Source organism: Histoplasma capsulatum, genomic scaffold (genome assembly GCF_000149585.1).
Source record: "Histoplasma capsulatum NAm1 scaffold_2 genomic scaffold, whole genome shotgun sequence".
Lineage (NCBI taxonomy): Eukaryota > Fungi > Ascomycota > Eurotiomycetes > Onygenales > Ajellomycetaceae > Histoplasma > Histoplasma mississippiense.
This window is the reverse complement of record NW_001813981.1, coordinates 1758464-1768207: the sequence shown is the minus strand read 5'-3', so window position 1 is coordinate 1768207 and position 9744 is coordinate 1758464. Positions and strand designations below refer to the sequence as shown.

The following is a 9744-nucleotide window of genomic DNA, read 5'->3' as shown; positions in this document are numbered from 1 at the left end:
CATTTTGCGGGTAGAGGGTGTCTTTTTATTATTCTATTGTAGAAAGAGCCTCCTGTGGAGATTCTCTTGTTGTCGTAACAAATTAAATACCATGATAGGGGGGGTGCAACCATAGCAACTTCGTAAAAAAGAACGAGCTCCCACAGTTTCCCCGCCCACCATCTCGAGAATAACTTTTTGTATTTCAGAGCCCGCCACCAAATCCCCCTTTTCTACCCCATCGTTCGAAAGTTGAGACTGCTTGGGCGAACTAACCATCTCGCGGAAAGCTCCCAGGCGTTAAAACATTTTAGCCCGAATAGCTTAGCTCTCCACCCCACCCGCTGTCCATAAACTTTGAAAACAACAACACTGCCCAAAACCGCCCAGCGCCCACGCAATCAACGAGGGGGAAAAGAAGAAAAAAGAAGAAGCTGAGGAATACGCATATAGATATGCCTGACGTGAGTTCTCGTGTATTCCCGACCCCTCCTATCTCCCATCTGGCGCGAAATGCGAGAGGGATGGGCGGCGGCGCGTTCGTCGTCTTGCCTACCTTTGACTCTCCCCCAAAAACTCCCCCCGTTTACCTTATAGAGATTTCTGACTGACCCAATCCCCTTCCTTGACTGGATGGGGTATTATAGGTAAAACGCACTGTCAAGCTCATTACAGAGCAAAAGCTCAAGTTCGTGCTTTGCCCCCAATCCAACATTTCGCTCTCCCCCCTCTTTCTACCCCTCCACTCCCCTTCAATAACCCTCTCCTCCCAACCGGCATAATTGCTCGCCTAGCCCGCAGGCTATACATCCCTCTGCCCTTTCGCGTGTATATTGGCTTTTGCGAGAAGCTTGTGCGCCGTGTGGGAGGGACACTTGCCTGTCATCCCTCCAGATGAATAAGTCCTGAATGGAAATGGACTTGGGGATCCTTACCCCCACCTCGCTCTTAGAGTGTGCGCGTATATATATACATCTGTATACGTGCAAAACTGAGGGGCCCCGCACACACCATGGAATATCTATATGATAGCTATTAGCGGATGCTTACACGAGCCTTTGCCCGTACAGGGATGGTGAGACGGCGTCGGAGGTCGAATTGCCGCTACGGAAATGGTCGATTGAGGTTTACCTGGTGAACGAGCATGGCGAGGATGTCCCCGCGACGATGTTTGACAAGGTCACCTACACTCTGCATCCGAGTTTTGGGAATAGAGCTATACAGAGTATGTGTGATGGTGATGCTGTTGAATGAATAGCTGCTATTTGCACATAGACGCATGCATTTGTGGCTGCATTTTTGTGTGTTTATAGTGTCATTTTGCTGACAATGTTTCACAATGTGATGGATAAAATCTAGCTTTCAAATCTGCCCCTTTTAAAATTGAAGAGGAAGGCTGGGGTGAATTTGATATGCAAATTGGCTTCACAGTTCTAGACAAAGAGCATGTTGTCAATCATGATCTACACTTTCAGCAGAATAAGTATGAGTCAAAGCATGTTCTTGTGAGTGTACCCTTGAACCACCAAACTAATAACCGCATCCCCCTTTCCTCATTGATATTGTTTTATTTGTTTCTTTTGTGAATGCAGGTAGACTGATGTTATTATGTACCTGCAATGTGGGTGGAGTGTCAAAGACTTTCAAAAACCCCAAACCAGCTCTACTAAATGTTCTTCGCGAATATGGCCCTGTGCCTGGTGATGAGAATGGTGTCAAATCGAAACGTGGAGGTGCACAGGATGAGGGTTCCAAGAAGAAGAAGCGGATAGATAAGAATGTACGTTTGTTGTACCCCAAAGTCCCAGTCGTTTCCTTTTACCGGGATCTTTTTCGCCCAAGTAGATAAGGAGTGCCCCTTTTTCGCTGACGATATCCCAATGTTTTCGACATTTATTAGGTCGACATGGATAAACTGGCAGACGGCCTTCAGAAGCTTGGGGAAGATGACCTCCTCCAAGTTGTGCAGATGGTCCACGATAATAAGTCCTCAGACTCGTACACGAAAAATGATATTGAACGTAGGTTTTCTGGTGCCATTGTACTCTCTCCTCTCACGCGCACACATGTGTACAGTACTGACATGTCACGAATACAGAGGGCGAATTCCATGTTGATCTCTACACTCTTCCCGACTCCCTCATCAAGATGCTGTGGGACTTCACACAAGAAAAGGGAGTTGTATGAGTACGGGGAAAGGGGTCGCCTTCATTCCCTGACTCTGACTGAAGTGATACTGTTTTCCCTTCCCATTCAGTGTTTTGTTTTTCTTGATGGATAACAGATGAAATAGAATCATGCGTGGATTATTTGGTCTCAAGGGCCCTTCGACATTTAGTTCTTCCCCACCCCTTTTCTATGATGTAAATTATGCCACAGTCTCGTTTTTTCCCCTTTCTTTTTTCTTATTAATTTCCTTTTACTATTTTCTCATATCGCCGTTGTTGTCCATCACCTTTTATTTTTCAGCCAGTTGCGTTGTATTTTTCTTCACCTTTTCCTTTCATGCGCTCTCTCTCTCCCCTTCTTTTACTCCCCTGGCCACTCATGGAATGATGGGGCAAAAAAAGGCCTCTCTTGATTTTCATTTCGCCCATTGGCGGGCGTTGTTCTTCATGATTTGCATTCATGTTTGCCTTGTCTATTGTTTATCCTGGTGGGGGGGGGGGGGAAGAAAAGAAAAGAAAAATCTGAGGCTGTTGTACATCTCTGCTATGTGGCAAGGATTTAGCACTCTACCTACCCCTTGGTTGAAATTTGATTATTTTTTTCATCTCTTGTTCCTCTGCGAAGTTCTCTTTTAATTGAATTAGATTTCAATTGATTTCACTGTGCAAGGTGCAGTTACATTCTTTACAAGCCAACAAGCGCAAATGGAATTTTATCTCGTGTCTACATAATACTACTAGTTAGTTACACAACCAGCTTACACAGAGGATATCGTAGAATGGAAACGGGGGAAATTTGGGGATGGATCACAAAACATCAATAAAGCTAGAGAAATAATGAAATAAATAAAAAACAAAAAAACATCGACGCGAGCAGGATTCGAACCTACGCCCCCGAAGGGAAGAGATAGATAGTTCGGCAATAGCCGGTTCTAGTCTCTCGCGTTAACCACTCCGCCATCGCGCCTATTTGAATGCTGTTGGCAGAAAAACTACAATGAATTGACACTTCATGCTTCTCCCCCTTAGCTTCCTTCATGTCGATATTGATCTGAACTAAACACTCAGCTGAGGTGGGGGGGAAAAAAAGGGGGCATTCTCGATACCACCAGCTTATTGATTCAAATTTTTTTTTTGAACCTTGATTGACTAACAGAAAAGATGTGGGGGTTAGTTGTGGCGGAAGTCCGGACACACAACTGTGATGCAGCGATTTACGTTGCAATTATCAAGATGGAAAAATTGCCTTCTGTAATATCCCTGGAGAAGTTAAAGCCAGAATGGCGAATGACAACTTTGCTACAGTATGGCAAACTCTCATCCTCTGGGTTTGTACTGTACGAGCATGCTAAGTATATGGACCTCAAGATACGAGATAATAAGAAGCGACAAGCTTCAGTTGAAGAGCCCCAGTATCTTCTTACACGGTGATGTACTGTACAGACCCCAGCTGTTACCAGCATCAAAGCGAGCGAGGTTTGTGGAAATCGGCGCAAGCTAAATTCTTTTGTCGAAATGCTTAAGCCCCATAACGCCCGCGGTCTGTGTCAAACGGCAAACATCCACGTCTTATTGTATCGACGTGGCTCTATATTCGGCATGGGAGCTACCGTAGGGATATTTGGCCCTACTACCTGCCACAGCCGTCGGGCATGGTCGCCCGGGCCGTACCAGATGAGTTAAACGGGATCTGGATGATGTGGACGAAGAATCTCATTTGCAATTCTACATAACGCTGTGGGGGTAAGGGAAGGATTGCCTACGAGCCGGGTGAGAATTAAAAGCCTGTCTGTCTACTCCGTAGTGTTGAGTCTTGACATGCCATACCCTGCACTTCTAGTTCCTGGGTCATGTGGGAAAGCGGTCTAGACTCACATAAGGTTGTGGGATCTTATTATTATACACAACGATTATTTAGTTAATTGGAGGGGCTGGAAAAGAAATCAACTCCTAGTCAATAAATTTTATTTTTGCTACATAGTATAGCAAAGGGGTTTATGGGGGTTGATAAGGTATATTATATACGCACTGTACCAGGACTATGATTTATTTATTTCTTCAGCGATGTCTAGAATTTGCTAAATCGACTCGACTTACGGATATTTGGAGGATAATCTCCGGACAAGATTTTTTGGGTTTCATACCACAACACCACAGCCGGTGCCATGCAAGGGCAACAAGGAGTGATGACTGTCAGCATAGATGACAAACCCTAAATATGGACACATCGTTCCACTCGCTCCGCTTCTGTTGTTTTCCTTCTGGAGGGCTGTGTATGATCCGCCCTCACGTATAAATATCCTTAGTTTATAGCAACATCGCATCGTTTTACAAAACAAAAAATATATGTATGAAAAAAAAAAAAAAAAAAAAAAAAAAAAAAAAAAATTGACAGGCTGTTCACTCCCTTGCAGTTTCCTTGCAGTTTAGAAAAAAGACAATCTAAGAGACAGAACGAGAAGAGGACGGAAAGAAAAGAGGAAGAAGAAGCAGAAAAGAATGAAGATGAGATCCTGTTTCTCCTTTTATCACGCATGTATATGTCGTCGCTCATAATGGAAAATGCTTCAATAAACGGACGAAAGTGAAAACACTTTAGGCGTGAGAAATGTATTTCGATCAGTATATCCAACAAGACACTGAAACATAGAGGATTGAACTAGTAGAGTCCAAGTAGACGAGCGCACCAGGATATCAACTGGCAAAAATTATAAAGGCGCAAAATCCAATATTGAACCAAAACCAAAATCAAGATGAAGTAAGCGATAGAAAGGGAAGAATTAATATTACATAACGGAAGCGGCTAGTTATGGAGAAACGGAAAAGGGAAAAAATCAGAGAAGATAAAACGAAAAAAGAAGCGCCAGAAGGATAGTATAGGAAGGGCAAGGACGTTACATGGGGCCCGCATAAATCCTTCCATTTATGAAGAAGCCTCAATTGCCGCCTTATAGTTTTATACGTGAAATAAGAACCTTAAGAGTTCTTGAGCGAATGAAAGCGTACACGAATGATGGGCCATATCCGTAATGTATTTTCTTAGTCTTCTCTTTTGTTTTATAACTCCAAGGGGTAACGTGTGAGAAAATCAACAAGCCAAAAATTTGCGCCAATGCAACAATGCTATCCTGGGGAGTAATTCTGCATTTCATGGAGTGGGGGAGGTTCGTTTTATCATGGCGGCTGGGGAATCTGAAGAGGAGAGAGCATGAAGGATGGGGTATATTGCGACAACGAATGGGAATCATAGTTGAAAAATAAAATAGAAATAGAAATAGAAATTAAAAATAAAAGGGATGGTCAATCAGAAAACTCGGTGTCTGGAAAAATGAATACGTTAATCAATTATTCGTACAGAGTTGGGGTAGAATGAACAATTTATATATATAAAAAAAAAAGGAAAGACAAAGGGAACATACTGCATCAGGAGATCTTCTAGGCTCGCAGAGCTACAATCTCGTCCACTGGGAAGTTGATGGAAGATATCCATTATTGTAGCGAAGACATCACCATTTCTGTAAGCCAGTAGGGCGGGTGGAGTAACATGTTCCATCTCTGCTATCTCATAATGTAGTTTAACGAATCGAGTGGTAGCCTGTTTCCGGGCCACGGTAGCCAGGCAGTCCTCGACGATGTTGCTTTCGGGGGACTGAGATCACAGGAGATTAGGATGATGTACTATGGTCTGGGTGAATGTTAAAACGAGATGCCCACTTACTTCAGGATCGTATATACAAACGACAACAACGGTATCTGGAGTCACCTTCTCGATGGCGTCCAAGTATCCGTTTGCATTAACTACCTCTACGGTTCCGTACCTTCGCTTGCTGGGGCTTACACGTCTCTTGCTTTTGCGTTGTAACTCCAGCATACGAGCTTCTCGCCATTGGCGCATGAAGCGTTCATCTTCAGTTTCATCCGGCGGCGGTGATGCCTCGTTGGCCTGTTGCGTGTCCTGTTCGCTTTTCGTCGAGTTGGAGTAGTAGGTATGTTCAAGGCCTGCGACGTTCATAAACGTGCGACGGAATGAGCGTTTCTTCGCCCTTTCGAAAGATTGGGCATCCGCAATGACGCCTTTCGGCCCAGTGTTCGCTTCGAAGACGGTAGTAGGGATATGGTAGCCGCTGGCTTTTGAAATCATGTTGGGGGAGGGATCGTCTTCGGTATCGGAGTGAACGAATGTCAGGCTCTCTTCCTCCGAAAATGATAGGTTTGAATCGTTGTCTGAAGTAGGACGGTCTTCCGGGTGACAGGAGACCTTTTCTTTGGGATTGAGGAGGCGGTCGACTTCGTCTTGTGCGGCGGACATTTTGAAGTCGAACAAAGGCGCGTTAAGGCGGCTGGGGACCGGTCAGATTTATATATAGCAATAAATTCCGTGACTGGATTCATGCAGTCCAATCGGCTCAGAAATGGGTGGGAAATGGTATTGTGACGACGGAGGAGTTCCTTTGAGGATAAGAGGGCAAGGACAGGGACAGGTACATGGGACAGAGGACGTAATCAAAACAGACTGGAGACAAAACCGCAAGGAGTCTCCTGTGTTGCTGAGGGGGATGATCTTGTTTCAGCCTTGAGAAAGGGGCGAGCCTGAATGCTGGCGCGATATGTGGTGGCCCCAGTGGACAGCGTGGGCATGGAATCTGCAAACTAGTGTGGCCTTGGCGCATGGTAAACCGGGCTGGATGCCACGCGACTGATCGCCTTTCTGATGACTGAACAAGTGGCAGGAGGTCAAATCCTGTCCATTGAATGGGGCATGGAAGGAAGAGGGACGAATTGACCACTGACCAGGGCGAAGGGCAAGCTTCAAGCTGAGATCGCCCACGCTGATTTGTTGGTAAATTACATTAAGAAACATAGGAATCTGCACTCAATTTCCAAGCAATCCATCTGGCCACAAACCACTTTAAGTTAGGTCTGCAATTGCTGCTTTGGGATGTGTTTACTTGGAGATGTATGTTGGAACGTTGAAGTTATAATCATTTAATCTGGCTAGCCAAGAGCATCACGGGACTCTTGAGCCTCCAGTTGCCATCTACAGAAATATTCAAGGAGGCCTCTGAATCCTGCTTATCCGTAGTATTATTCAACCAACTTGCTCTTTAAGAATAGTGATGACGTCCAACATAACCGGACAACCTGAAGGCTTGTCCGCTTGCCAAATCCTGTCAATGACTGAGCAGCCTTACAAAGTAGCTTCAACTAGCCATGTGTCTCGAGAGCATGGTGAGACATGGATGTCAGATAAAGACTCAAACTAATGAAAAATGGGCTGAGATTAACGAAGACCACCGACGATCGCTTGTGAGCCCTCCACTAACAGAAAGGCAACTAACATTTTATGTTGACGGATCAAAGTATGTCACCAACTGAGGAGTTTTACATGATGTTCGGGATAGATGACAGCTCTCGATAGTAGCTGTGGATTCTCTTAAATCATGGCACTTTCGAACATATATCATCAATGTCAAGCCCACCTCGACCAAAAATCTCGTTGAGTGTTAAAATGTCAGAATCTTTTCCATAAGATTGCACAGCAACCAGTCCATACAAAATGTTGCCTCAGGTACCATACTATGAAACATGCCTCCTGACCCAGCTGTTAAGATCGTTGCCAATCAAGGGTCAGGACCTTTGCGCCTTCAGACCATAGAAGTTTCATCCCCAGTTACGAATCCGATAGCAGCACCGAGTGCACATTAAGCGCCTTGCGTTTCGTTCACAACATGTGTGAAGAAGGCCGGAAGAACGCATTTGCAAGGATCACGGCAAAAATAATAACCGGTATGGACGACGCAGAACATCATGAAAGGAGGCACCAATCAACAGCAATCCATCAGGCTGGCCTTGTGTGTTCAATTCTCCGCAATTTAAAATCCACCCGATTTTTCCCACGTGGCGGCAGAGACGATGGAGACTTTTGGTTAGCCCGCCCAACCTCGACAGCAAGAGGGCTGAAAGAATAAGCAAGGATAGATACAATGATAGTAAAAATGCCTACTCCGTACTTGTTTGCCAATGGCGTCAGCAATAGTTCCACATGATTCGGTTTAACGAATTTTTCCTTCAACTTTCTGCCACGTTCGAGCAAGTCCAAAACTATCAACTCCTTGTTCACTATGAAAAGTGGGCTGGATTAAATTTCTACTCTGCAAGGCTACAGGGCGGTAAAAATTAAGAATTGTGGGAATGCTCAAATGATTTAGTGGCTGTTTTCCATCTTGCGCCGAAGAGGAAGAAGTACTAGTTGCCCATGGAATCTCGAGGCGAGAGTTGGTGTGGCCTATAACAGACAACTTTTCCACGGTGATCACATTTTACAAAGCTAATTTTTCTTGGGAACTGTGCCGTTGGAAAGCCGATCCACAAGGGCCGGGTGATGTTTACTTTTGCATCATGGTTCCTATCAAGTTCAATCGCCTGGTTCCCTCCGAATTTTCCACACTGAAGATCTGGCACCACATCCAGCGAAATTCAAATTATTCTTCTGATAGGTCATATGGGATTAGAGGGACCTTAAACTTATCAGCACGGTTGATATGTTAATCAACAGAAAGGGGCTCCGTTAAACCTCCCCACATTATCATTTACAAAGTCCTCATTACCTGCTGCGATCCAAAAGATTTTCCAGAAAATAGCAATCCGCACCAATGCCCAGAAATATGAAAACTAACGAAGAATAGAGTGACACGGCAAGCAAAGAATGGTATCAAAACTTTCTGGTTACTTTCTCTCTCAAACCCATCCTGTATCTGTTTCGCTGCTACAATCCCCAGTATACTTATTACTATTTGGTAAAATCCCCTTCCGTTTCCTTGCAAATCAATTCATATTCCGGCACAAATTGCATATGCGTCGCTGCAGGCGATCTAGACGCATTTTTGGTGTATGCAGCTTCGTCGTCCCCGACATATTTCTTTTGCAAGCCAGGAGTATGGGTCAAAGCGTGTTCGACTAGCAGCTGGGTTTGACAAGCCCTTTCCAACGCGATAAAAAAGGCTGCTGCTTCGCCGACAGTCGAGCCAGCAGTGATAAGTCTGCCGATACGAGTTTGCTATGTTAGAGGGCTTTAACTATAGTATAAGTGCAAAATATGCAGAGCCTCTCTCACAAACCACGAAATCAGATCAGTAGTGACAGAAAATATCACTAGAAGAGAAGAGCAGTCCAGGGCATGCTGGGATGGACTAACCCGTGATTCTGGAGAATGAGATTTTTCTTGCTTCCTAGAGCACGAGATATGTTCTCTCCCTCCTCTTTTACTAGCACAATCCCACCAAAGCCTTCATAGACAGCGAGATCATCATAGAACATACAGGAATCTACGATCATTGTCAGTGCGGGATGTGGCTGGCTAACTCAAACTGATAAACGGCCATGGCTTTGGGCTGTCCGCTAAAACGTAACAGATGATTTCAGCGCCAAGAGGAACATCTCCATGCATGAAAGAGCTTTGATGGCGGCTAGATAGTCCTTTAATGGTTTCAGGAATCAGAACGCTTGTGACACAGGCCAAAACGAACAGTTAGAGGTCACATACATGCCCATATAAATAAACATGACGCTGGCGAAACGAACCAAATAGAATCCTTGA

The 9744-nt window shown here is 44.7% G+C and overlaps 2 protein-coding genes and 1 non-coding gene across 3 annotated transcripts; 1 reads left to right on the top strand and 2 right to left on the bottom strand.

Moving 5' to 3' along the window:
• Nucleotides 1-1146: 1146 nt before the first annotated feature.
• HCAG_02611 (predicted protein) lies at nt 1147-2317 on the top strand (the record flags this gene model as incomplete). Its single annotated transcript, XM_001542390.1, has 7 exons — nt 1147-1204; nt 1255-1280; nt 1417-1484; nt 1576-1759; nt 1880-2000; nt 2078-2160; nt 2273-2317. 7 exons carry the CDS (start codon nt 1147-1149, stop codon nt 2315-2317), a joined length of 585 nt encoding a protein of 194 aa, XP_001542440.1.
• A 695-nt stretch (nt 2318-3012) lies between these two features.
• HCAG_09409 lies at nt 3013-3114 on the bottom strand. Its single transcript has one exon. It is a non-coding gene; the product is annotated as a tRNA-Ser (tRNA).
• A 2337-nt stretch (nt 3115-5451) lies between these two features.
• HCAG_02610 (conserved hypothetical protein) lies at nt 5452-6456 on the bottom strand (the record flags this gene model as incomplete). Its single annotated transcript, XM_001542389.1, has 3 exons — nt 5452-5467; nt 5567-5796; nt 5866-6456. 3 exons carry the CDS (start codon nt 6454-6456, stop codon nt 5452-5454), a joined length of 837 nt encoding a protein of 278 aa, XP_001542439.1.
• Nucleotides 6457-9744: the final 3288 nt, after the last annotated feature.